Genomic DNA, 27,795 nt, shown 5'->3' with positions numbered 1-27,795 from the left:
TCATTCACTGGATATGTTCAAGCAGAAGCTGGACAGAAATCTGTTGGGAATACTCTTGCACTGAGTAGCAGGTTGGATCTAATGATCTAAATGGACCCTCTATGATCTAAGAATAACTTTCTTTCTTTGCTTAAGTATTCCAGATAATAATTCCATTACTTACCATTACCTGACTGGCAATATCTCGGATATCCATGTCTGGATTCGACTCAAATTCATTCTGTTTTCTTTCTCCATAAAAATGCCTCAACTGCAACAGAAAAGATACACAGCTAGCAAACTAATTCTCGTTTTGGGGGTATCCACTATCCACTTCTCAAAATATATGAACCCAGGCTTAGAATATCTATTAATTACTTAATAAAAACCAATAACCTTAAAAAAATAATTTAAATTTTTAAAATCTGAATTTTTGTATGTTCCAAGCCAAGATTTCTGAGCTTCAGGACAATTTCCAAATCTAACTGGGTGAATAACATCAATTATAAATCTTCATAATGTACAGTTAGAAATTGCACAGCAGCTTTACCCAACCTTATTAGGAGCTGAGATACAGTACATCTGTTAAGGAAGGCAATATTACAGCATCAAACCATTCCTTATTACACTATCCTTTATAAAGTAAGACATTATACTTAGAACTGTATACCATCAAATATTGCAGGGAAGGAAGCAGTATTCCTTCTTGGGTACAGGATTGACTATCCAATCTTGCCACCATCAGCTTGCTGGATATAGCAAGTCTGGATTTAACTGCAAACAACTGAGGGCTTGGGTAAATGTGATGCATCCTGCTGAACCAAATACATGCTTCTAGGTAATTCAATGACCCAGATCCATTTTTATGGTGTTCCAGTTGCCTGGAATGTAATCTCAGCCCTTAGTACCTTTGCATGAATGATTGAAAGGAGCACATCTGCTTGCTGGAGGAAAGAAGCTGCTTCTAGTGCCTGTTGCAGGGTTTCATGATGCTCCTTTAATGTCCTCTGGAGCTGAAGCCACCTGAAAGGACAGAAGGATGACAGGTAAACGGTTTAGCTCTGAATAAGCTGCCTTGATTATTGAATTTTAATAGAAAGATATCAAACATGGAAACTTAAGAGAAATGCCATCAGATGACACTCTAGCTAGTCCTAATATTGTCTCTGAATCAGTACATTCTGTCTACCAGCTGCTGCCTGGGCTTACATTTTATTGAGGTGCTTGCGTCGTGCCATGATACTTCTGCTTTCACTCTTCCCTTGTTTCTCAAGCTTCTGAGCCAGACTATTCAATTCCTCATGCACCGCTTGGAATTGCAGCTCCTCCTAGGTTGAGTGTAGGGGAAAAGCAGAAGAGAGGAGACAATAAAGTAACGTAAACTTAATTTTCATTAAAATGTATCTCCCTTTGTGCCATTAGAAATTAAACTGGCAACTAGTACAGTGCAGAGAATAGCCATGTTATGTGTGCATATTGAAGTATGCTGTTACTATTTGCATTCAGTGAAAGTCTGAAGAACCTACTAGTCCAGGAACAGATAAGTACAGTATGTGTAAACATCTTCCTGGCCACCAGCTGCTCTTCTAGCAGGAGTTGTGCATCCAGAAAATTCCCATATTGCATACCAGTCCTGAATGGTGCTACTCCATCGGGGACTAAAGATGGAAAATTTCCAGGATCAAAAGCCCAAACACCCGCATCCACTCATTCTTCCTTAGATGGAGCATGAGTCTATTCTATTCATCCTCATCTGAATGCTCACAGCCTCCAGACTTTAGCACAAGATATTGGCAACATCGCTGGGGCAGCCTATAGTCAAGATGTACAACTGGGTATCAACTAATAACCCTATGTAGATTTTAGGACAGGAGTTGAAAGTATTGAACTTTGAGACACCATGTCAGTGAGGAACCTCAGGCCTAAATTCTTCAGCCAACAGTAACTGGAACTGCCCAGAAAGGAGAAAAAACCACAACCCTAGCTTCCATAGGTGGCTCAAAAGGATACCATAATCAATGATTGTGAAAACTACTCAAAGGTCATGGAGAACCAGAGTCACCACTGCCTGACTCTACCAGAGCTCATGAACAAGTGCAACCAATGTTGTCTTAGTATTATGCTTGTGTCTGAAACCCAACTGAAAAAGGCCCAGATAACCCTTCTCTGCAGCCTACTGAAGCCACAGCCCAAGCCATTTTCTCAACAACTTTTCCTTAAAAAAAGGCAAGTTGGGCATTGGACAAAAAATTATCCAGAGTTCTTGGGTCAAGCAATGACACACCACCACTTGCTTCAAGGATAAAAGAACCACTCCTTCCCTCATGGAAATTGACATTACTGGACAGATTCAATCACATCACCTCTTAAGCCTTTACAAACTAAAGGAGGGCAGGAATCTAATAAACCAGTGGCAAAGTTTGCAGTCAAAAGAACTCCATTTCCTTGGGAATGAAACTCTTCCCAGCTAACCCTGCAAAACAATGCCTTGGGCCCCTCAAGAGGATTTGCTCAGTCTGAGTCCTGCTCCAAGGGAGATCTGCAGAACTCTTCTAAGACATATCTTTTTGCAAATGCATTAGATATAGACAGTAAAACTGAAGCAGAAACATCCTTAAAATGCCATTCACAACACAAATTCCTATGAGGAATGTCAGGAAGGTTACCTGCTTTAAGTCAAGGATCTGCCGGGTAATTTGTACCTTATCTGCCTTCTCTTGCAGTAAAATAGCTAGCAAAGGCTTCTCTTCCTAGTGAGGAAAAGATGTTTAAAATATGAGTGATTCTGGAAAACACAGGGACCATAATATTTGCAAGAAATTTTAAAAGTTAGAAATATTTCTTCAGAAATACACACAGGAATAGTGTTTGAAAATGTGCATACCAGAGAAACTTGAATATCAAGATCTGTGTAAATTGTGCAAAATTAAATAAGGTTGCCAATATTTATGATGGGGTAAGATTTTCTTCCTTCTCTTCAAGTTCAGGAAAGAAATTCTAGAAAGTTTTAAATGCATGTCAAGAAATGGAATACAAGTGAAAGATAGAGGTTACAGACACTGAAGTTAAAATAGAATTCAAAGCAAAAATAAAAAAAAACCTTGAAGATTGAAGGGCACTGAAGATAAACTTTGCCCATCATAAGGTACTTCTGGCTTCTTTCTCTTTTGAGCTTTTCAATAAAATTGGCCAAAACCTTTCCTTCATATAAAACCTTAAAAACAGTTTAGTTAAAGGTAACAGTTAAAAATGAAATTCAGGTTTATTACTGCAACTGAAATCCACCATATCTGAGTAGCACTAGCTTGAGGAAGAAAATAAAAATGAGGGTGGGGGAGAGAGGAAGAAATATTCTCTCAGTGCCATATTAGGTTATTGAGGAAAATTTATCCACTTAAAAAAGAAGTCAGAGTGCAGCTCTTAAATGTGACAAACCTGAAGTCCCTTAAATATTTGAACCAATAAACTCATAGACCGAGACTGAATAGCCCTTCACTCTGTATCTGCAATTTCTGGAGACGTCTCCCAGAGTAAGCAGGAGTCTTTTTTTTTTCTTAGCTAGGGTTTCTCCTCCCCAAAAGACTCTGTTTGGCCTTCTAGGAGGATCTTAAGGGGCAAAGTGGGTATTTAGGCTTCTGTTAGGCTTGAGCAACTACTTCAGTTCTAACTACCCACAAAATAAAATTTAAAAAGACGCTTTCAGTGCTGCCCACTCCAGAGAGATTATCACCGGACACATCCAGTGAGGTCCCTAACTCAAAAAGGTTGCCCGCTTCCATCACAGAGAATAAAGATGTAGAAGAAAAATTAACAGCTCATATTTTAGCCACCAGAACAGAATTCACATCTCTGAAAAGAAAATGTATGGGACTCATTTTCTGGTCTTGGTCCTATTTATCCTCAGTAAATTACCTTTTGCCTGATCCAGGCTTCTAGTTGTTCAGCTTTCTGGTTGAACTCCTGTAGGCTCTTGAATCCGGCTACTGTTTTAGTCTGGTTGGCTGCCATGTGCTTCAGCAGTTGCCATTGTTCTTGCAGGGTCTGTAGTCGTCTCTCTATCTCTGTGCTGGATTTTGATTGGATCATCAGCTGCTCACCCATCTGTGGGGAAGATGGGAAAAAAATATAGTAACTAAGTTGCATCTGCGACCATCTTGTCTTGCAAATGCATTTATCCAATGAAAAAGTGTAGAAAATGAGGTAGCAACCAAAATATAAAATTTCCACAGCATATTCTATTTTGCCCAGTTTGACTGTCCTTTTTTTTTAAAGTCTGACAACCATTTGTCTGAAATGGTATAGGGCTGCAACCCGCGGCTCCGGAGCCGCATGCGGCTCTTTCAGCCATCTCCTGCGGCTCCCAGTCCTCTGCCATGTGCAGTCCCCCCCCAAAAAAAGTGGGAGTAAAAAAGTTCAACCAATCAATTCAAATATGCACGGTAGGTGCATATCCCGCCTTGGCTCCACTCTTCAGTCAAACCCTGTTCTGCGCATGCGCGCATGTACGCGCATGCGCACACATTTTTTGCGGCTCCCAGTTTTTCCTTTTATGAGGGAACCGGTTCCGAGTGGCTCTTTCACTGTTTCAGGTTGCTGACCCCTGGTATAGGGTTTCCTGCCTGAGCAGGGGGTTGGACTAGATGACCTCCAAGGCCCCTTCCAACTTTACTATTATGATTATGATTATGACTAACTAAGCTCTGTATGAAGTCAACTGTCAGTTACCAAAGTATGTCGTTAATAGAATGTAGCAGATGACAAACTTCTCACACATTGAAGATTAAAATCTACTAATTTGGGGGCAATGGGAAGGTATTACAAAAAGGACTGTATGGACACTAGGCATCTTAACAGACCTAAAAAATTAGTTTAATGTGGATACTAAGTCTCAGTTGAATCCTATAGATGTTGAACCAATCAGGCGAGAACTGAATAGTGTATAAAAGAGTGACAACTAAGGAAACTCTCTATTACACGAAAAGAAACTTCCAATTCTTTGAATATTAAGGTAGCATGCAGAGGAAGGAACTCAGTAGGAAGGAGTTTGGTTTGTGGATAGCCAAGATCCTACATGGCAAACCTGGCCTTGTTCCTAAGAAAATGGCACAGAAAAAGTCCTGACAAAGTACGGATGAGAAAGTAAAGGGAAGCCTGTTTGTTCACACTACTTTTCTTATCCAGAAGAAAATCTGCTTTAATAGAAACTTCTATAAAGTTTATCTTCATCATATTTTAAATTAACCGTAGAATAGGTAAGAAGGAAACAATTAAGTATTAAAAAACTTCAAAATGAGCTTGACTTGGTGATTTCATGGACCTATCCATGTTGTTTTCTTGGCAACAATACAGTAGCAGAGTTTGCTGTTGCTTTCTTCCGGGACTTTATTTTTTACTTAGCTGGGAGGTATTTGGTGGAAAATTCCACAGAGGGAGAAAAAGTTGGCCTTTAAGCAGAGACTGGCGCATTTCCAACAGCCCACTATCTCACGAACATCTGCACTAGCTTTACTTGTAACAAAATGTGATAGTTTTATTTTTGTATGTGATTATGCAATATTTATTCTTATGTCTATTAACACACTACACTGAAGTACAAGAATACACACTTGGTTTCTTTTTTAGGAAAAAAAATGAAAAAGGTCCCTTTTTTTAAAAAAAAACTAGTATTCCCCCCCCATCTTGTAGATAAGAGGAGGTTTAAACCATTCTGAGCTACTGAAGAATTGGATTCAGGTGTCTTTTTTCATGCAGATATAATAATAATAAGTAAGTTGGAACGGACTTTGGAGGTCATCTAGTCCAACCCCCTGCTCAGGCAGGAAACCCTATACCATTTCAGGCAAATGTCTGTCCAGTCTCTTCTTAAAAACCTCCAGTGTTGGAGCATTCACCACCTCTGGAGGCAGGTTGTTCCACTGGTTAATTGTTCTAACTGTCAGGAAGTTTCTCCTTAGTTCTAGGTTGCTTCTCTCCTTGACTAGTTTCCATCCGTTGCTTCTTGTCCTGCTTTCAGGTGCTTTGGAGAATAGCTTGGCTCCCTCTTCCTTGTGGCAGCCCTTGAGATATTGGAACACTGCCATCATGTCCCACCTCGTCCTTCTCTTTGTTAAACTACACATACCCAATTCCAGCAACTGTTCCCTATATGTTTTAGCCTTCAGTCCCCCAATCATCTTTGTTGCCCTTCTCTGTACCCTTTCTAGAGTCTCGACATCTTTTTTACATTGTGGTGACCAAAACTGGATGCAGTATTCCAGGTGTGGCCTTACCAAGGCATTGTAAAGTGGTATTAGTACTTCACGTGATCTTGATTCTATCCCTCTGTTAATGCAGCCTAGCACTGTGTTGGCTTTTTTGGCAGCTGCAGCACACTGCTGGATCATATTGAAGTCTACTAGGACTCCGAGATCCCTCTCACAGTTACTACTAATGAGCAAAGTACCACCCATACTATACCTGTGCATTTGATTTTTCCTGCCTAAATGTAGAACCTTACTTTTTTCACCATTGAATTTCATTTTGTTAGATAGCGCCCAGTGTTCGAGTCTGTCCAGATCCTCCTGTATTTTAAGCCTATCTTCTGGAGTATTGGCTATTCCTGCCAGCTTGGTGTCGTCTGCAAATTTGATGAGTTCCCCATCTATCCCCTCATCCAAATCGTTGATGAAGATGTTGAAGAGCACTGGGCCCAGAACAGAGCCCTGGGGCACCCCACTACACACTTCCCTCCATGTAGATGCAGTTCCATTGAGGACCACACGCTGAGTACGGCCTGTCAGCCAGCTACGAATCCATCTGGTGGTGATGCTATCTAAGCCACATTTTTCTATCTTATCAAGTAGTAGGTTGTGATCTACTTTATCAAATGCCTTACTGAAGTCCAAGTAAATTACTGTATATCTACAGCATTCCTCTGGTCCACTAATTTTGTCACTTGGTCAAAGAATGTAATAAGATTTGTCTGACATGATCTGTTTTTGACAAACCCATGTTAACACCTTGCATCAAGGTGTTAACTGATTTGTTGTTTGATTATCTTTTCCAGAATCTTCCCAGGTATTGAGGTCAGGCTGATAGGTCTGTAGTTTCCTGGATCTATTTTTCCCCCTTTTTTGAAGATGGGAACTACATCAGCTCTCTTCCAGTCCTCTGGTAGTTCCCAAGTGCTCCAGGATCTTTGAAAAATATAGTTCAGTGGTTCTGAGATCACGTCTGCCAGTTCCTTGAGAACCTTGGGGTATAATCCATCTGGTCCTGGTGATTTGAACTCGTCTAGGCTGGACAGGTGCTCACTTGCCATTTTCTTGCCTATCTTAACTTGCATTTCTATTCTGTTTTTTATGGCACTGTTTTTGGTAGGTTGGACTGTTTTTCCCCTTTGCGTAAAGACAGATGCAAGTTAAACGAGTTAAATAGTTCTGCTTTCTCCCTGTTGCTTGTCACCTTCTTGCCATTTTCCCCCACTAATGGACCTATCATTTTCTTAACTTTTTTCTTGTTTTTTATATGTTGAAAGAAGCTTTTTTTGTTATTTTTGACTTTGGTCTCAAGCCTTAGTTCATTTTGAGCCTTAGCTTTCCTCACTTCATCTTTGCAGGCACGGGCTGTTTGCTGATATTCTGCCTTAGTTATATGTCCCTCTTTCCACTTCTTTTACTTGTCCTTTTTATCTTTCAGTTTATCAGAGAGTTCTTTATGCAGCCATGCTGGTTTCTTTTGAAAGCTGTTGTTTCTCTTCTTTGTTGGTATTGTGCTAGACTGGGCCTTTATTATCTCACTTTTCAAAATTTCCCAAGCTTCTTGAGTTGTTTTCCCCTTTAGGATTCTCATCCATGGAATTCTTCCCAAGGTCTCTCTAAGTTTATTGAAATTAGCTCTTTTAAAGTCCAAGACTCTAGTTTGGCTGTGTTCTATTGCTTGTGCTTCCAGAATGTTGAATTCCAATATTGCATGATCACTTCCCCCCAAGGTTCCTGTGGCTTCGACACTTTCTATCATTTCATCTCTGTTAGTGAGAATTAAATCCAATATGGCTAATCCCCTAGTTCCCTTCTCTACTTTTTGGGAGAGAAAGTTGTCTGCTAGGTTTGTCAGGAATCTGTTTGATCTTCCACTTGGTGCAGAGTTTGTCTCCCAGATATAAAGTAAAAGTCTAAAGAAAGAGCAAGCAGCCCCCAGACCACATTTTACCTGGTTCAGTTTGATGATGGTATTCTCAAAATCCTTCATATCTCTCTGTAATATCTGAGTTATCTGCTCCCGTTCCTGTAATCTGCAACCATCCTTCAGGTCATGGAGTTTTCCACGCATCCATTTTTCAGCCTGAAAGGGAGGAAAAATATGCAGGTGGGAAAAGTATAGCTGGTTTGCTTACTTTGCTATACTTTCCTTCAGGAAGTTCAAATTCAGCTCTTGTGTGAGGAAAAGAGAAAGCATATAGGGCACTATGAATAAGACCTCTTCTAGTACAGCAATAAATAACTCAAACAGGATTACATACCTATGGTATTTATTCCAGTAGATGTTACAGAACTATACTGTTGCAGTGAGGCTTCCAGCAAAACTTAAATGCAGTGGATCACGTGGCTTAGGTGTGCAAATATATCATCTTTCCTCCAGGAGCTGCAATGGTTGTTGATTTGCTTCTGGGCCCAATTCATAGTGCTGGTTGTCATCTTTAAAGACTTACCTGGCTTGGGACCAGCTTATTTGAAGGACCATCTTCTCCTAGTTACATCTACCTGACCTACCAGAGTAGGGAAGCAAGGAATGATATGGGACCCCTTTCCTAAGGAGGTACATCTAGTGGGACCAAGAACATCATCCCCACAGAAATAAGATTTTCCCTCCACTTTGACCCTCTTTGGAAGGTCCTGAAGACCTGGTTTTGTCAGTGGGCCTGGGGAACCCAGAGTGGGATGGAGCCCATCAAGTAGCTTATTTGATTAACATCAGGAGGTGAGGGATTACTGCTTTTTATTGTTTTATATTAGATTTTTTATCTTTGTAAGCTACCCAGAGTCACTGAGAATGACCTAGGCAGCCATATACATTTTCTTAAATAAATGAACTTTCTAAGACAATGTAAATAACTATAAGTGGACTGCAGAAAACCAAAGATTTACAGGGGCGTTGCAAAGTTAAGATGTGTGGACATTAATTCCCAGAATTCTTCAACCAGCATGGGACTACAACATGTCTTAAAGTTGCCGAGGTTGAGAAACACTGGATTACAGGATGAGGCGTAAGGGATCCCTCTGTTGGACAAGCATGCAGGTAATCTGAGTAATGCCTTCTGGTACTGAAAGTCCTTTAGAAAAGCAATATTGTTCTGTAGTAGAAGACCCCCAGTATAAATCCTACCAACTCTAATAAATAATCTAATTGCAAGCACTGGAGAAAAATGCTGCCTGATCACAGAATGCAGACTAGCTGGATAATTACACAATCTAACTTGGAGGAAGATAAGTTCCTCTTTACAACACATGCATGCATCTTCTTTTCTCTGGAGGGGCTAGATAGGGAAACACACATCCACTGACTAGGTTCATAGATGTAGGTGTAATGAAGTGTGAACCCATTCACACTTTGTGAGTTATTCAACAGACAAATCATGGCCTGATGAAATGAATAAGCTGTAGGAGAAGAGCAGGCTGAGCTGCAAGGTGGAGTTAAACATGTCATTAGTTTGGAGTCATTGCGTTGCCAGAAGAGAGCCAAGTCCAGCCTCCAGTGAATTCCATTGACCCTTATCAAGGGCCAGTTTAGCTCTGACCATTAGTTGACTAGATTCTTTTGTTTAGGTAGCAGTAATAAACTCTCCTGTGCTTTGAACTCAATGAATGCTTCTGGTTATTTGCACCTGACATTAGCCCAATTACTGTTGCTATGTGAAACCCAGTCATTCCATCTTTCTCACCTACACACAGACCTGCCCTAAAAGTTGAGACATGCATTTAGATGCTTCAAGGAATAAAATATTCATTATTCCAGCAGCTTTTCATCTTCACTAAGGATTGCTAAATCTATCAGTATTAGTTATTAAACTCATAGCTACATTATTCACTTTGATATCCACACAATATCCACATTCTTGCTTTGTGCTTCATAAACCAAGAAACACTGGGATTAACAAAATCTGCAAAGGAGGCAGTCAAGGAAATTGGCACAACCTGAGCTTCTGCTTTGGACAGCCTACACCCAAGCATTAGCAGCTTCCCAGAACAGGTGAGACACATTGCATCTTTTGTGTTTGTGTCACCCAACTGTTGCTAAAGTATCAGCAGAAAGTAATTGAGCAATTTCTTTCATGGCCAATGAAATGATAGTAAATGAATGACAGTAAACCATTGACTTTCCTTACTGGAGTCAATATTGAAGACTTTCAGAACCTTCTAAAAACATCATTATTTCACTGTTTTATTTGAAGGCACATGTCCACAACCCATTCTAAGTTTGCAGCTTACACCAACATATTTAACTGCCCTCCCTGCACAAAAGTGAGACATCTATGTCATGCCCTTTCCTTAAAAAAAACGGGGGAAAAAATTCAACATTTCTGTGGACTGACCTACTGTCCTCTGTCCTTTGCCTTAAAGAGAGGCTGCCAAGGATGACCTCATGCCATAGCAACAGCTTCCCTCCCGCTAGCCAAAGAACCTTGCTTCTTTCCATCTGCACGTCCTCTCACTCTAATAAAGGAAAGTCTTTTGGCAGCAAAACACTGCGCTCTCTTCCTTTCTACTGCAGTTTTGAAAAGAAGAGCAGAAGACAGCCTTTTATTGTCCTCTTTTGTGGTGACAGCAGAGCCAATCTCCTCCTTTGCCAATTTCCTTTCTTTACCTGCACCATGTCACAGTTGAACTGGGCTAGGAGAAGGCTCCACTTGGATAGGTCTGCCACTCCTGTGCTGCTTTCTGCGCAGGGCTTCAGGTCCACTACTGTGCCTGGTTTGGTGTTTTTGATGCTCTCTTTCCAAGGAGATGCTGCAGCAGAGCTTGCAGTCTAGAAAAGACAGAGAGAGAGAGAGAGAGAGAGTGAGAAAGTTAGCTTTCTTGGATTTGGCCGGAATCAGATAGAAGAGAAGTAACTATGACTTAAATGACCTTTGGTTCAAAAACCAACACTGGTTTGGATACGAAACGGCAATGCTGAGCTTTAATTGCCCCTCCCTAAAACTATGCATTGCTGAAAAGATGCTCAGTTTTGTGTTAAGTCTTCTTTACTACATGCTTGAAAAGTCTTGGAGTTTGTTCCATTCCTTCAAATGTACAGCCGATCCAACAACAGTATGGTGTGTGAGAGACTTGAAGGCACTTCACATGGCACTAATTTCTTTACCCAATCCCTCCAGAACAGTCAATCATCTTTACTCCTGCTGACTTCGGCACATTGAGAAGGTGTTGAGTTGGCAATGAACCAATCAGTGCTTCCTCCAACTAATCAGCAGAAAATCCAAACCCCAAAGTCATTCAATCAAAGGCCCATTTAAATTACTGCCTGTTCATGAAGAAGTACAACAAACTCTCATTTCCACCCCAATAATTAAATTGGTAGTCCTCCTTGCCACCCTAGGTCTTTAGTATATATCTATACTTTTCCTTACTTGCAAATATGTAAGAATTTGTAACGAAGTGAAGCTACCATTCCTCTTATAAGAAAAATCTCTCTTGATTGCTGCAAAGGCAGCGTATCTAGTCATAACATTTGCAGCTTTTCCTAATGTCTCCTATTGCAGTTGTCAGACAGAAGAATAGTCTGCAAATTCTAAAGAAAATTCTTAATTTTTAGGTAACTTGAACAAGAACTCATTCTAAGGGGACTTTTTGTTTGCCTTGGGAATAACAAAAATCTCATTTCTCCATTCCACAAAAAAAGGAAAAAAAAAGTGAAGAAAAAAAAAGCTGGGTATTTTCCAGGTACCTGGTCCATTAGAAAGAGAAAGGAAAATTGACAAAATCTTGACAATTTCACAATAGAATCAAGTAAATATTCCCTTTAAAAGACCTCTGTGGTTGCTGAGGCTCAGAAAACAAGGGTTTTGCTCCAGGGAGGAAATGGAACACCCATAAATTCTGTGGAATGTCATACTTAGAAAAAAAAGCAAGCTTTTATGTGGTTTGAGTTATTCTAGAGCTAAAATGAAATAAATTAGGTAAGCTGCCAATTTAGCCGAAGTAGTAGGATTATAGAGGCCTGTAGCTACTTTTGAACTGGGACATAATCTTTGTATAAATGTGTTCCAAATACACTTTATTCCCATCCCTCATGTTTTGTGAGGCAGCCATTAGATGGTAGCAAAGAGATATGCAAAAACCAACTCTTTGCTACCATCTAGTGCTCATCTGAATTTTTGCAGCTCAAATCAGGTAATCCCCATTTTAGGCGCAATAGAGTAATATTACTTGATGGCATCAGATGCTAATGATGGCTGATATTACAGCTATGCTGCTTCATCCTCATGCTTATGTTGGCTTGAAATAACAATATAATAGTTCTGACCATAAAGCTGTAATTGCTCAGCAGTTAATGTATCTTTATTGTTACACAATACATTATAAAGCAGGGGTTGACAAATGTTTGTTGATTTTATTAAATTTTTATAAAGTTTTATAAAATATGTCCATTTTGCATCTGAAATCCTGTGTGTGTGTATGTGTTTGCATAAACAAAAGAATTAACTGAATTCGGAAACTAGAAATGTGACCAGGGTTAAAAAAAATATTGAAAATTATGGAAACCTGAGGAGAATCTAGCATACTGTTCACTCAATATATATTTTGATATTAAATGTAGGCTTCCCCCATCTCACTATTTGTGCTCATAGCTGACCAATACTTTACTATTTAGTTTAGAGAATTATATTTTCAACACAAAAATTTTAAGCTGTCCTTGCCTTCCTGAAAGCTGACTTGTTTATTAATTTGCTTTATATCCTGCTTCCCAGCAAATTTCTGTTCCACTGTAGTATTTGTCCTTTACATAATGGCATAAGAATGCAGTCCATAGAAGCTCCCTGACCAGTTTCAAGCTCACTGCAGTCTGCATCAGAGTATTCATTGAATTACTCTGGTTCATTGAAATGCATCAGAGTGTTTGCATTTCCACCGAATACAAGAATCTGGTTTATAAGGAAAGGACTGTCCATTCGGCTCAGCATTTACCATCATGACTGAGGTCATGACTGCAGGAACACTTTTCTAAAAGCCATTCCAAGGACTGCAAATGATGAGAATCAAGCCTAGATTGTTACATAAGCAACATTTTCCAAAACTGTTATGTTTAACTTTGTGTTAAATTTCTTCTAATTCTACTATCCTGCTCTGGCTTTGTCTCCTTCAGGCTCCGAGAGAAACTAAAGCAATTTCTCCTGAACTTCTAAAACAAAAGCATGACTTCATGCCTGCCTGCTTTACAAATGAGCTTTAGACTCCTGAAAGGCTGACTAAAGACACTTATTTTAAGTAACTCATCGAATGGGAGCCCTGAATAGCTTCCAAGCTTTGTTCTTGAGCTCTGCAATGACACAATGTTTTGTCCTTGGTCCAAGACAACTAGGGGACTGGCAGCTATAAAAGTGACCTCTATCCATACTCAGCCAAAAATCCAGCAACAAAATACTAGGGAGGGCTAACATTGCAAATACTATATCTCAAGTCCCATTGGGGACACAGAGATCAATAGGACTTAAAAGATAAAGCACAGAAGAAGAAGCTTAAAACCACCTTTGTAAAATAAGACATAAAAGGATCCCCAACTACAGCACAGGAAATATAAGTCAGTGATTGGGGGGGAAATAGTCATGATACCTGTGGAACAGAGCTAGGCAGCTCAGTGCCCTCTCAATCTTTTGGTGTTGTTGTTTTTAACTCCAAACACCTTTAAAAGCATGAGTGCTGGCAGTAAATTGTAGGAACTATCATCTAAAACATGTGTAGAACACCAAATGGCACATAAAATATCTGAATATGATACATCTGAGTATATATCTCCTCTACAGAGAAAATGTGATCCTGTGGCTATAGCTACGCTACAAAAGGCAATAATTTTATGTTGTACAATGCAACATTTAGTTAATTTCTCCCAAGAATATATGAATTGTTCAGTCCTTTCAGCCGTATAGCTAAGGCCAGGCAACAGAATTCTCATTTCTTCCATAAAGATTTAATAATGCCTAACACCATGAAGCCTTTTATAATATATAGATGTTTTGGATCAGAATAGGAGAAAATGAACACAGCTAATTCCCAGTGAATAGCAGGCTGCACTGGGTGGTAAATTTCTAATTTTATGCAATGGCTTAGGGCTTAGGCAATCTGACAGCACATTGCAAAAGGCCACCATTAAAGAAATGCCATCGGCAACTGAGTCCTTGATTATAAGCTACTTTTCCATGATTGAATATTCCTACCATTGGGCAGGACTTTGTGTGATAACTGGAAGTTGTGCTCTACCACTGTATATTGAGATGTGTTGAATGATTGAAACAAGCGTTATTAGTATTAGTCATCTTCTTTTATGAAATACCCTCCCTAAAAGGCCCCAGTTATTCTACTTCATATTCAGCACTTCATAAATATGTTTATTTTTCAGGACTTTATATTCTCTGCAATGTTAAACAGGTATGTTTTTAGGAGATGTTTTAATATCTCCTAAATCTGTTTTATAGATTTGGAGTTATTTTTAATTGTATTTTCTATGATTTTATATTTTAGCATGCTTCTATATTTATTTATTTATTTATTTATTTTATTTGTTTTTATAAACCGCCCTTCTCCCGAGGGACTCGGGGCGGTGTACAGAGTAAGGTAGGTATACAGATTGAACAATAGTGAAAAACAATAGTAAAAACAAACTGGGACCCCAATTAGAGCTATCAGGCCAGGCTGGACTGCTGGAACAGGTAAGTTTTTAAGTCGCGCCGGAAGGTGCAGAGGTCGGGGGCCATCCGGATTTCGGTTGGCAAGCAGTTCCAGAGGGCTGGCGCACCCACTGAGAATGCCCTCCCCCTGGGGGCCACCAGCCGACATTCCTTGAGCGGTGGCACCCTGAGGAGGCCCTCTCTGTGGGAGCGCACAGGACGGTGGGGTGTTGACATTGGCAGAAGGTGCTCCCGTAGGTAGTCCGGACCCATGCCATGTAGGGCTTTGTATGTCATTGTTAGCACCTTGAATTTCACTCGGAAGGCAACCGGAAGCCAGTGCAGCTCACGGAGGAGAGGTGTGATATGGGAGTATCGGGAGGCCCCCAAAAGTGTCCGTGCCGCCGCACTTTGCACCAGTTGAAGCTTCCGAGTGGATCTCAAGGGCAGCCCCATGTAGAGAGTGTTACAGTAGTCTAGGCGAGAGGTCACAAGGGCATGGGTGACTGTACGTAAGGCATCCAGGTCCAGATAAGGTCGTAGTTGGCGCACCAGTCGAACCCGGGAGAAGGCCCCCTTGGTCACAGCTCCTATGTGATCTTCCAGGGATAGCTGCAAGTCTAGGAGGACACCCAGGTTGCGGGCCCTATCAACAGGGGGTAGTAACTCATCCCCGATGTTAAGGGGTGGAATGATCTGAGTATCCTGGCTTGTCCGGGTTGAGTTGAATCCTGTTCCTCCCCATCCATTCCCGGACCGCTTTCAGGCAGCGGGACATCACGTCGAGGGCATCACTGATGCTGTTTGGAGTTGAGATGAAAAGCTGGGTGTCATCAGCATACTGATGGTACCCTACTCCAAAGGTACGAATGATATGCATTTTGCCTTGTGGATCATCGCTACATGTAACTAATAATTTCAGAAATAGAATAAAACTTGCTGGACTATGACTGACATTCTTCCCCGTCAGTGTGACATTTGACCATACTGGCTGAAAAAATGAGAGGAACAATCCAACACATCTGGAGGGCAACAAGTCATAGAAAGCCAATCTGAGCTGTCATTCCCCATGCTGTGCGTCCTGTTCAATTTTCCACTGAGATAAGCTTATGATTTGCTCAGTAACCTAATTCATTTCCTCCCATGAAATTTCCCCCAGAAATGAGTTTCTGTCTGGCAGGAAAGAAAGAGGAAGGCTGAAAATGAACAAGAAGGACACTCTGCACAGGAACACAAAAAAGGGACTGTCATGGCCATAGCCTTTGAAAGCAGAGGGTCAGGAGGCGGCAACTGTGTCCCGACATTTTCCATTATGCTTCAGACTAAGTTGTTTGTCACATCCTCGTGGAATTAGCAGTCTGTAATACTAACAGACAATACTAACAGACAATACCCTGGTCATTTATGTTGGCTGCAGATAGTTTGACATCATGTATTGTTTTGTAACAAACTTCTAGATTATATCATTATATACACCTGCTCACAAATGAGATGTGACAATGCTGTATTCAGATGTCAGAAAGGCAGTTGGTGAACTAGTTTTATCCAACCATTTCTACAATGATATATGCAATTTATCAAGCAAGCAAGTTTTTAAAAAAGTCTTATAAGAAACCACATTGCTACTTGTTATAGAGTACGAGGAGGCACATTTTTTTTAAAAAAAGGAGAAGAAGCAGTCAAAAACTAGAGTGTTTGATTGAAAGTTATTATTATTGAAGTTTAATAGAACAGAGTCTGTTTGGGTGGATGAGATAGACAGCTTGGTACATTAAGCTAAAAGAAGGTTTATATACCGTTTTAAAGGGGTTTTTCCCCTTCTGAAAACTGGTTGGAAAATGTGCCTTTATTAGTTGGCTATCACTATCAGAGGTTCAGTTCCATATTTCCTAAAAGCTGTATGAGGCACATTTTGGTACAAGGCATGTGGGTGGTCCACTTCTGTTTTTCAAGATCAATTGTATTTATTTCACCTCTTCATTTGATCAGCACGCATGAGCCCATACCTTCCTGAAAGCCTGTCACAAATTCATGCAAGCATCCAAACAGATACTCTTTTGTTTTGTGGTTGGAAAGCAAAAGGAAAGATAGCTTGGTGTTCCAAAAGACTTTTCCCATAGGAGAAGGGTGGGGCAGATACTGAGTTGGCAGAGAAAAGAAGGCTTAAGAAAATAAAAAGTCTGCTGGAAAAGGGAACTTGTAGAATTGGAAGAGGGAGTAATGGCGGGCAACCTAAGGAGGCAGTTTGTCGGTTGTTGAGAAGAGTCAATCCAAAGAGGAGATGGTGCTGTGAGTTCTTTTCTACTCTCTGCAGAGGCTGAAGTAATGGAAGATGTGAATCTATATCAACCAGAGAGAAAGCTTATGCCAGCCTAAAAAGGGTATGTTGGCCAGTACATTTGGCACCTTATTTTTTTTCTAAATAAAAAGTAGAAAGTATTTATAAATAGTTCCGTGTATATGTGTGGGTACATATTTGTTAAACCAATACTGTAGAATGCATAAATACAGATTGCACTTAGGCTGCATAATATTTAGTACAGTAAAGGAAAAGGCCCATTTTACAATGCATTTTAAATCTTGAACCATGATGGCTATAAGCCAGGCAGAGAATGGAATGTAGTTACTAAGTTGTAAATAACTCTTGCAAAGAAACGTTATAAACACCAAGGTTAATGTTGCTTTCTGTCTTAATGAAAGGAGGGGAAATCATGAGGTTTGCACTATGTCAAATCCTATGAACCCACAGCAGTGCTCAAGACAATCAAATTGTTCCACAGAGACTAAATGAGAGTCTGTTATTTATCTTTTCTAACGGTGGTTTTCTCTCTGATTCTCTTTAGAGCTATGGCTTTTTGCAACTTAAAGGGGCTTATAAAATTTTGAGAATCTATATCCTGCAAACAACCTGATACATCATAGTATATCCAATTCTAAGAAGCAGTCTTCACAATCAGATTATGCATGCTTGTATTTTCTTTGTTGTGAGAATGTGTAGATCTTTCCTTTTTGCCACTTTTGTACCTAATATATCACAAATTAATTCCTTTTTCAATTCCCACTCAACAACAGAAAATAGAACACACTTGCAGTTAATCTTGAACAAACTTCAATTTTACTTTTAGATAAAGAAACTATGCAGGGCCATAATGATTCTGAAAGAATTTAAGAAAGTCACAGGGGAAGAAGCTTGTCATCTGATTGAGTGATGTTGATGCTGCCAGGTTCTTTCCACCTGCAGACCAACACACAATAGACTGTGTGTTACTAATAGAAACAGAATGCTATCAGAGTGTGAATCACTAGGGCAAGATTATTTCTGTTCAGATAAGATGACAGCTGTAACTAAACTAGGTTCAACACCAGTTTGCCAGATTTGAGAAGAACTATCTATGTACAGTGCCTCTGTCTTTGGTTTAGCACCTTGATAGCCTCACTTGATTCAGATAACAAAGAGAGTTATACTGCTTGGGAAAAGCCTTAAAATTCACAAGGATATGGATACAGTGAGAGTTATACACATCCTGATTTTATTTCTAGGCTAGAATGGGAATCTTGCACTTTTTTCCTTTATCTTTTCCAGTACAAAGCTTCAGTTATAGAAGAACCAGAGAAGTCCCCACCACACCCCAAATCTTGTCTAGTAGCCTCTTTAATTAGTAACTAAAAAGGGTATGGTAGAATGGTTTAATTACAGTTTGGGAGGATATGGATATGATTTACAGACTTCTTCAATGGGCTGTAATCTTTTCCCTCCATAATTTAAGCACCTTGTGTGAAAAGGCAAGACTTCAATGGATGAAGACACAAAACTGATTTCACAAAGGCCTAGCAGAACTTATAACAAGATTTTAAATATGAAAATAGTAACACTGTATTTATTTATTGACTGCTATCTAGGAAGATGTTAGCCATTATAGGAGACAAAATGTCTTTTTCAGGAGCATTATAAAAAGCATCAATTTAAACTAAGTCATCATAAATCAATCAATGCTTATCCTTTCTTCAGATCCTAAATCCAAAACATTCTGATAATTTATATTAAGTTAATGACTTGTATTAGAAAAATAGCCTGAGGCTGGAGTCTACTAAAATCAATCAAAATCCTTGGTGGAGCAGTGGGCTAATGCCTCCTTAAGTAACACCAGCTGCCTGCAATTAGTGCAGGTTCGCGTCCCACCAGGCTCAAGGTTGACTCAGCCTTCCATCCTTCCGAGGTAGGTAAAATGAGGACCCAGATTGTTGGGGGCAATAAGCTGACTTTGTAAAAATGCCGCTTCCCCCCCCCCCCAAAGCCCTAATAAGCAGGCATATACATAGAATGAAGGCTATTGCTAAGCACATTGATTTGTGCTTCTTAGATTGTAAGCCACCCTGAGTCTTCGGAGAAGGGTGGGATATAAATGGGATAAAAACAAAAAAAACCCATGAGCTATACTGTATATAGATAAATCTCATGCAAGCCAACATCCATAGATCATGTCAATAAACAAGTATTTGAATATCTAATGGAATTTATGGATGCTGGAAATGTTCACCAAACTTAGGCAATCTCCTGTTACTTAACAGAGTAGCAAGGATTAGATTACAGATTTGTGGAAGTACCTGCTGTAGGTAAGGATAGGGTAAAATCTACATTGATGTTCAAGAATTTCAATCCTTTATGTACAAAGTCAAGTGTTTTCTGAGTCAAGCTTCACTCCTAATCATCAACCGAATTCAACTATATACAGTAGTGTTCTTTAACTCGGCAGGATGTAAAAGAAACCTACCACAAAAGGTGCAATTCTGCCAACTAGAGAATTGTCACAAGACTGGGGGCTGTTCACATTCTGTTTTTCTTCCTTTGGTTCCACTTCTTTTCTGAGAAACACCTATAGGAAAAATTAGCATGATGATTATGCCCCAATTATGAAAAATCACTGGAGAATAATCAAGTAGCTAGCTAGACACTGAGCTGCCAAGATGGCAATGGCAAAATGCAGACTTTTCAATTTTACTGTGTTTTAACAAATCCTCGTCCTGATTATGCTTTAAGATGAGCATTGCATCCCCATGACTATCAATGAGGCATGCCTTTTAACAAGGGTTCCTCTCATTAACTGTTGCTATGTTGCAAGCCCACAGGTAGTCATGAGAAAATGAAATATACATTGCCTAAATTTTTCTTTCACTCATTTTCATAAGAGATGATCAATAAAACGTTTTTTTTCAATTACTGATTTTTTAAAATCCACATATGTACGGAGCTAATTAAATAGCATTTTAAAGGTAAGCCCACCATTCAAATAATGCACTACAGCATCCATTAGGTAGCACGATTGAGAGGAAGTCAATATTTATTATTTGTTAAATTAATTTTCCACCTATCTTAACGTGGCAGATTACAACAGTAAAAATGGAGAAATGAAACACAACAGTAGTGAAGTAATGGAAGAATAGAATAAACAATGAAAAAGAAAACAATGATACAGCGATATGGGAATAAAAGATGGGCGGGTGGAGAAGCAGGGAGGAAGGGGGGGGGTTGTGGTCAATCTAATAGCCGCCTCAGTGTGGCAATCCCCATTTGGGTCTCCAGGCCAACCAGAAGAAGCAGGTCTTCAGATTCTTATGGAAGGATAGGATATGGGAATAAAAGATGGGTGGGTGGAGAAGCAGGGAGGAAGGGGGGGTTGTGGTCAGTCTAATAGCCGCCTCAGTGTGGCAATCCCCATTTAGGTCCCCAGGCCAACCAGAAGAAGCAGGTCTTCAGATTCTTATGGAAGGATAGGAGGGTGGAGGCAGATCTCACCTTGGAGGGTAGGATGTTCCAAAAAGTGGCTGCTACAGCAGAGAGGGCTCTTCTTCGGGCTCCTGAGAGTTCTTTGACTGACAGGACCTGCAGTAGGCCTTCTTTGCCAGCATAAGTGGGGCATGCTTGTCTTAGCAGTCTATTCGTCAGGTAGCCATTAAGGCCTTTAAAAGTCATAACCCACACATCTTGAATTGCACCTGGAAGCAGATCAGTAGCCACTGCTGTATTGCAGAGGTGCAATACAGACCGTTCTAGGGGCCCCAAAGACTGCTCTCGCTGCTGCACTTTGAAGCAACTGAAGCTACATGGGGTAGTCCCATGTATAGTTCATGAGCCATGGTGGCGCAGTGGTTAGAATGCAGTAAGGTAAAGGTAAAGGTAAAGGTTCCCCCGCACATGCATGCTAGTCGTTTCCAACTCTAGGGGCTGGTGCTCATCTCCATTTCAAAGCTGAAGAGCCAGCGCTTGTCCGAGGACGTCTCCGTGGTCATGTGGCCGGCATGACTAGACGCCAAAGGCACATGGAACGCTGTTACCTTCCCACCGTAGTGGTCCCTATTTTTCTACTTGCACTTTTACATGCTTTTGAACTGCTAGGTTGGCAGAAGCTGGGATGAGTAACAGGCGCTCACTCTGTTACATGGCACTCAGGATTTGACCCGCCAAACTGCCGACCTTCTGATCGACAAGCTAAGCATCCTAACCCACTGAGCCACTGCGTCCCCTTAGAATGCAGTACTGTAGGCTAATTTTGCTGTCAACTGGCAGTTTGATTCTCCCTGGCTCAGGGTTGACTCAGCCTTCCATCCTTCCAAGGTCAGTAAAATGAGGGCCCAGATTGTCAAGGGCAATATGCTGTCTCTGTAAACCAGCTGGAGAGGACTGTAAAGCACTGAGAAGCAGTGTGTAAGTGTAAGTGCTATTGCAATTAAGAGATGACTAGGGCTTGAGTAACTGATCACAGGGAATCAAGACCCAGAAAAGGTTGTGGCTGGTGCACAAACCGAAGCTGTGCAAAGGTTCTCCTAGTCATGCTTGCTGTACTGTATCATTATATTATATACAACCCTAATGATACTTGCTAACAAGCAGAAAATAATTCCAATCTAAAATTTTATGATACTACTTATGCCAGACATTTTTCAAGGGTGCCTGAATTAACAAATGAATTTGAACATAGTTCTTCACTCTTACACAAAGACTAGCATGTGGATATGGAAAAAGAAGAATCAACAAATCAGACACAATAATCAATGGTCAAAGGTAGCCAGGATAAATTAGAACACTAATATCTCCGAACATTTTATTCTCTGCAACATCTATCTATCTTGTATTAGCAGTGAAGATATAAAGGACATTCATAATACTCATGTGAACAGCAAATTTATTAAAGTAATGGTGACTTAATGCTAGATGAAGCATTACATACTCTTTATCTGTGGGGGGAAAAATAACTCCTTATTCCACAAGTATGTATTCTAAACATTGGAAACTTGTTGCCTTCCTGTTATTGCCAAATTCCTATAAGCTCCACTCAGCATATCCAATACCGAAATATCCTGTGATCATCCACTACTATCTGGAGAGTCACAAGTCTTCCACCCTGTACCTATGATCTTTTTCATACACTTGCTCAACACTTAAAAAAACTTGGATTCCGTTAAATTCCAAAACACACACACACACACACACACACGTGAGAATGTAACAGACATGTAGATGACTAAGTATCTCAGACTAGTAGTGTGGGATAAATAGGTTTCTTTAGAATAAAACATAAAAACATTAAAAAACTAACGATATTGCAAATCTGCAAGCAACAAATAATAGGACAGTAATTGCATGATTCATAACAAAGATGGGGAATTGCTATTGTGATAGAATATTTAATGAAAATGAACTCATATATAAGTAGGACATTCATAAAAGTAGAAGATAGAGTTAGAGCTATGTATGTATGTATATATGTCATGTATATAAACTTTATGCTTAACAACTTTCAGGTACAACTGCAATTTAATAGAAGCTAGGAATTAGAACAAAAAATATATAAACCTTATGCTTAACAGTTCTTACGTGAAGCTACATTTTAATATTCAAACGTTTAGGTATATTTTTGTATTGTTTATTACTATTTTTTTTGGAAATGTAACATTTTTGAAGTTTTAAAATTTTTATATAAATTTTAGTATAAAACTTTTTTATATTAGGGTCTATCTATAACCTGGTGGTCACAGTTTTCAATATTTCTCTGCTGCCATCTAGGAGCATCCGGATTTTTGCAAACCACAGTTGGTAGCTCTACCTAAATAAACATTTGCTTTGTTAATAACTTTTGGGTTTTCAACAGTACAAACTTAAGCAAATATGTCTTATATTTATGTAGTGTGAAATAAATTGCTTTGGTCTTTAAATACTTTTCTCCCTATGTTGATTAGGTAAAGTTCCATGGGCACCTGGAGAATGGTGGTGCAAGTAACAACATCATGCATCATGATGCAACTGATGTAAATTAAATAATTGCATTGTTTGCACAATGGCATACTAATGTACATGATTATATTACTTTGACATCATTGCAATTTCTACAGACACTCATGAGATTGTCTTGAAAGTCTTGGTCCTAAAGTCTGAAGATTTCCAATGAACTTCATGAGTTTGGTGCTCAATTTAACTTTACAAATGGTAGCCAACCTCCTTGATGATTACAAGCATCAATGAGGGATGTTATTTAAATATATGAACCACTGTTCCAATATTCCTCTGAAAGAGTTCGATGCTGGAGTACATGTCTGGGATCTCAGAAAATGGAAAATTGAAAACCCTCTCACAAGACTGTATAACTCTTAAATACATAAATACTAACTATTCCATCATCTGAAAAATAATTTGGAAGAAATGCCTCAGACTAATTGGAAGCATGAGCACGTATCTCTTCCATGGAAGCCTGAAAAAGTATGTTGCTGTTTCAGGAATCACGTCAAAGTTACAATGGTTAATTATAGGATTCATCGGCTACACTAGAGTTGTTTTTTTCAGAATTGCTCAAGATGTCTGAAAACAACAGCTTGGGTGAGGTCCACAGCATTTTCCTAAATCACTTTTGAAAGGTGCATCCCTTCCATTTCAATTCTTATTGAAATAGGAATAATCTATCCTGGGACCGAAGTTCAACAAGCCATGTACAATAAAGGGAAAGCCTAGGATATTGTCTGCATAAGATACAAAAGATCTAGAACACTTTAGTATGTAAATGATGGGCAGTTCAGCCACGGAGTAAACTTGTGTGCTTTGTTGTGTGGTAAAAGCCTGACAAGACAATCCTTTATTTCTATCGTTTATGGATTGGTTGTTTTTTTTTGCAAACATCTAATAGCTATTAATTCCATATGTATGATTTGTGGTAATCAGAAACGTTCAATCAAAGTGGTCAATATCTGTCTATTTCCCCCAGCTGGGACCGCTTGGCCTCTCCCAGACCAGAATTGGGGGAGATAAGCTTGCAGGTGACATAAGCACCTTATTTACATGTGAAGCTCCCTCAATCCATCAGCTGCAGGCAAACAAGGCTGTCAGCGCAAAGATGATTTCATCCTTCCTGCAGTTCTGCTCCACTTGGATGGCAGAGGTAGGGCTCCCTCCCCCACCATCTGATCCCATCCAACAAGCAGCAGCAGCAGCAGCCGGGAGCACATGTGAAAACAAGAACGGAGTCAATCTTTCTTTAACTTTGGAATGTGGAGGCTGCAACTGAGGAATGAACTGGCAAGAAGAATCTTCTCCGGCTGGTAACAGTACAAATTGGGAGTAAATCAATCTTCCCATAGGAAGCACTAATCCTGTATCTTATAAGGCTCAATGCCGGAGAAACACATAAGGGCTTTCAGAATGATTCTTGGCCAAGATTTCAAGTTCAGTTTGGGCAGCACTTTCCTTGGGGTTGACGAGATAACACGTTAGCTTTTTTTTAAAAAAAAAATCTTGTCTTCGTTATTAGAACCAAAACAGAATGACACGGCCTCAACTTATCCCATTGGAACATGTTTCATAATTTCACAGAACTGACCTCACATGATACCACATAGCTGGCCTCAATATTATTTTTCCTCATGAATACATACAGTTCATTTAGGAAAGTGGCTATAAAACAACTGAAGTGTTAAACTCATGTGATCCAAGGCATCTTTCTGACAAGACATTTTGCCGAACAGTAGACCTTTTCTCAGATTTCCAAATGTCTCTCTCATAATCTTGTAGTAACAAAAAAGGCTACTCTACATGGACCACTGTTTATATTTAAATCCTAGTACCATTACAACACAAGCTATTTCTAAGCCTTTCCTGGCATTACTTGGCATGAAACTTTCTTATAATACATATGGAGAAATGACATAATCTTGTGTTAAAAAAATGCTGGAGGATGGAAATTTAAATTCTTACTAATTGTATGAGTAACTTTTTCTAGACTTGTTCCACCACGTTCAGAGGTAATACAGTCTCATTACACCATCCACAAATTATCTCCACAACAAAACATACACAAAAAGAGAATAAACAAACACATGAGATAAGAAATGGAATAAATAAATGGAACTAGAGAAAATAATAAAATGGAACCAGAAATCTCAAGGTCCTACTACTAGTTTTGAGAGGAGTTCTATGGAAAGAAAATTATGTTAAAAGTAGGCTACCATGTCTAGCTCAGAGTGATGCAGTTGCTTGCAGATAAAAGCTATCAGAGGGCAAAGTCTTTAAATAAATAGTGACTAGAAATCAGGTAGAACTTAAGCAGCACATATGTCTTACCCCTGTAGGAAAAAAAGCATTATTCTTTGTTCATGTTTGATAATATCAGGCAATGGGAACTAATAAACTTTACCCCCATGTGATCAAATTCTCCAGAAAATTGTCTTCCTCAGCAGATCCACTGGGGGAATGCTGAACTTCAGATCTCCATCACCCTTAATTTTGCTACTTGGGATGCCTTTTCACACAACTGGCTTGCACAAAGATCCTAAAGCCAGGTGTAATCGGCATTGTAGAGAGATTTTAAGTGCAGAGCACAGAACACAGCAAAAATAGGAGGGGGAGAAACGAAAGGCTTACCTTGAATTGTGCTTTTCCTGCCTTGCAGTTGTTGTTGTTGTAGTTTTTCTCCGCACTGGTGTGGGAATGGCCTCTGAATATCCCTTCTTCCCCTAAACCATCTTTTCCATGCCAATTGGACAAAGTAATCTTCTTAATGGAACGGGACAGCGAATTGCTATTGATACAATCATCACTGGCAATCACTTCTTCAATAGGGCTAGCGCTGCTTTTAAATCTTCCTTCTGCTGGCTCCAGAGACGTCTGAGCCAGATACAGGGAAACACACTCATTGAAGTTTTGGTGCAAGTCATGGTTATTCAGAGCAGCAAGAGGAATGTCCGTACAGCTGTCTCTTGGAAATTCCAGGGCACACTTGGGTAGAGATAATTTGGTGCTAATAGTGAATGGTTGGACCTTCCTTGCTGTGCTACCGGACATCGTCTCCCTAGTGGAAGCCTTACAGGGGCCCTAGAAAAATGCTAGGACACAAATCTGGATAAACTCCCACTGCTTCTGGTAGGAGAGAAAGAACCTCTTGTAGGAGGTCATAGAAAGAAAAGCAAAATCAGAAGCGACAAGATTTGCCTTGGCTTCTTCCATCCCATGCAAAAAAAAAAAGCCCTTCAGAGGTGGAAAATAATAGGTCCCATTGGATCCGTTCTGCTCTTTTCCTTGGGCATCCACATTTGTGAGCGCTCTCACAAGTGAAGCTTCTCCTTAAATGTTCAAAGAGGACTTCCAAGCCTTCTTGGGTTTTTCTAGCAGATGTCACTTACACAGCTGCCTGCCACCAAGCCAGGTCTCTCTGGACAGCGGTAGTATAGCTCTGTGAGGAAGTCACTCATCTATCCGTTTTTTGCCGGAAAACAAAAGGCGGAGAGAGCAGAATCGAGGGAGGGAACTTGGTCTTGGCTCACTGAGCAAAGAGGAGAAGAAGAAGAAGAAGAAGAAGGGGGGGGGGGAAATAAAATTTAGAGAGCCTGGAAGTTGGGAGGAACGGTTTGGGGGTGGATCTTAAGAAATGAGATCAAAAATTTAATCTTCCCCTCGAGAGGAATACGGTTGGTCAATACTTCTTGAGCGCTTCCCTTCCTCTCTTCTTGGCTGGAAGGGCGCCCTCTTTCCCACGAGAAGTTCGCTTCTGAGGGGGGGAAAACGGGCGCTTGGAGGAGACGTCTTTTCTCTCTCCGAACCAGGCTCCCGGACAGGTGGGGTGCCGGGATTACCACTTCCGAGTCCCGAAATTTGGGGAGAAGGTGCCACCCCCTCCCTCCCTCCCTCCCTCCCTCCTTCCCTCCCTCCGGGGATTTCTTTTCAGTCGTCGTCCACCTTCTTGCGCAGGTTGAGGAGGCAGAGCAGGCAGGTGAGGATGGCCTCGCGGGACTGCTGAGAAGTCAGGCGGGCCCTCAGGCGCCGGAGCAGCGGCAGGAGGCGCTTGCGAGCCAGCAGCACCAGGCGAGTCAGAAGGGTGCGCAGAAGCAGGAGGGCGAGCAGCGGGGCGGGCATGCTGCGCTCAGGGCGCGGGCCTGGGATCTGCGGAGGGGCGTGGGGGGGGGAAAGGGGGGGGATTAGGAGGGTTGGGGAGAAAAAATCACAGATAGACGCACCGAGGTCAGAAAGGAGCGGAGGACAAGGGGCGCATCCTGAATCGGCGCCCAGCGTTCCTGGGGAGGGCGCGGAAGGAAAGGAGGAGCGCGCTCCCTTGGCGAAAAAGGCTTCCTTTCCCTCCCTTGCCCAAGTCTTCAACTCACTCTCTCTCTCTCTCTCTCTCTCTCTCTCTCTCTCTCTCTCTCTCTCTCTCTCTCTCTCTCTCTCTCTCTCTCTCTCTCTCTCTTCCTTTCTTCCTCTCTCACCCTTTCTCTCTCTCTCCCTCTCTCTCTCTTCCTCTTTCTCTCTCCCTTTCTTCCTCTCTCCCCCTTTCTCTCTCCCTCTCTCCCTCTCTCTCTCTCCCTCTTTCTTCCTTTCTTCCTCTCTCCCCCTTTCTCTCTCTCTCTCTCTCTCTCTCTCTCTCTCTCTCCCTCTCTCTCTCTCCCACTCGCTATATTTAGCCCGCTTCTTCAGACAGGGAGTT

General features: G+C 40.6%; 1 protein-coding gene across 1 annotated transcript; it reads right to left on the bottom strand.

Moving 5' to 3' along the window:
• On the bottom strand, window positions 1-26,162 carry LOC308659203 (uncharacterized protein; the record flags this gene model as incomplete). Its single annotated transcript, XM_081312669.1, has 10 exons — window positions 1-60; window positions 170-250; window positions 888-1,002; window positions 1,189-1,307; window positions 2,646-2,729; window positions 3,892-4,080; window positions 8,170-8,301; window positions 10,822-10,983; window positions 19,612-19,713; window positions 25,743-26,162. The coding sequence occupies 10 exons, from the start codon at window positions 26,160-26,162 to the stop codon at window positions 1-3; spliced, it is 1,464 nt and encodes a 487-aa protein (XP_081168795.1).
• Window positions 26,163-27,795: the final 1,633 nt, after the last annotated feature.

This window comes from Vipera berus, assembly GCF_964194415.1.
Source record: "Vipera berus genome assembly, chromosome: 1".
NCBI lineage: Eukaryota > Metazoa > Chordata > Lepidosauria > Squamata > Viperidae > Vipera > Vipera berus.
The sequence above is the reverse complement of the archived record's forward strand: the minus strand, read 5'-3'. Positions and strand labels throughout refer to the sequence as shown.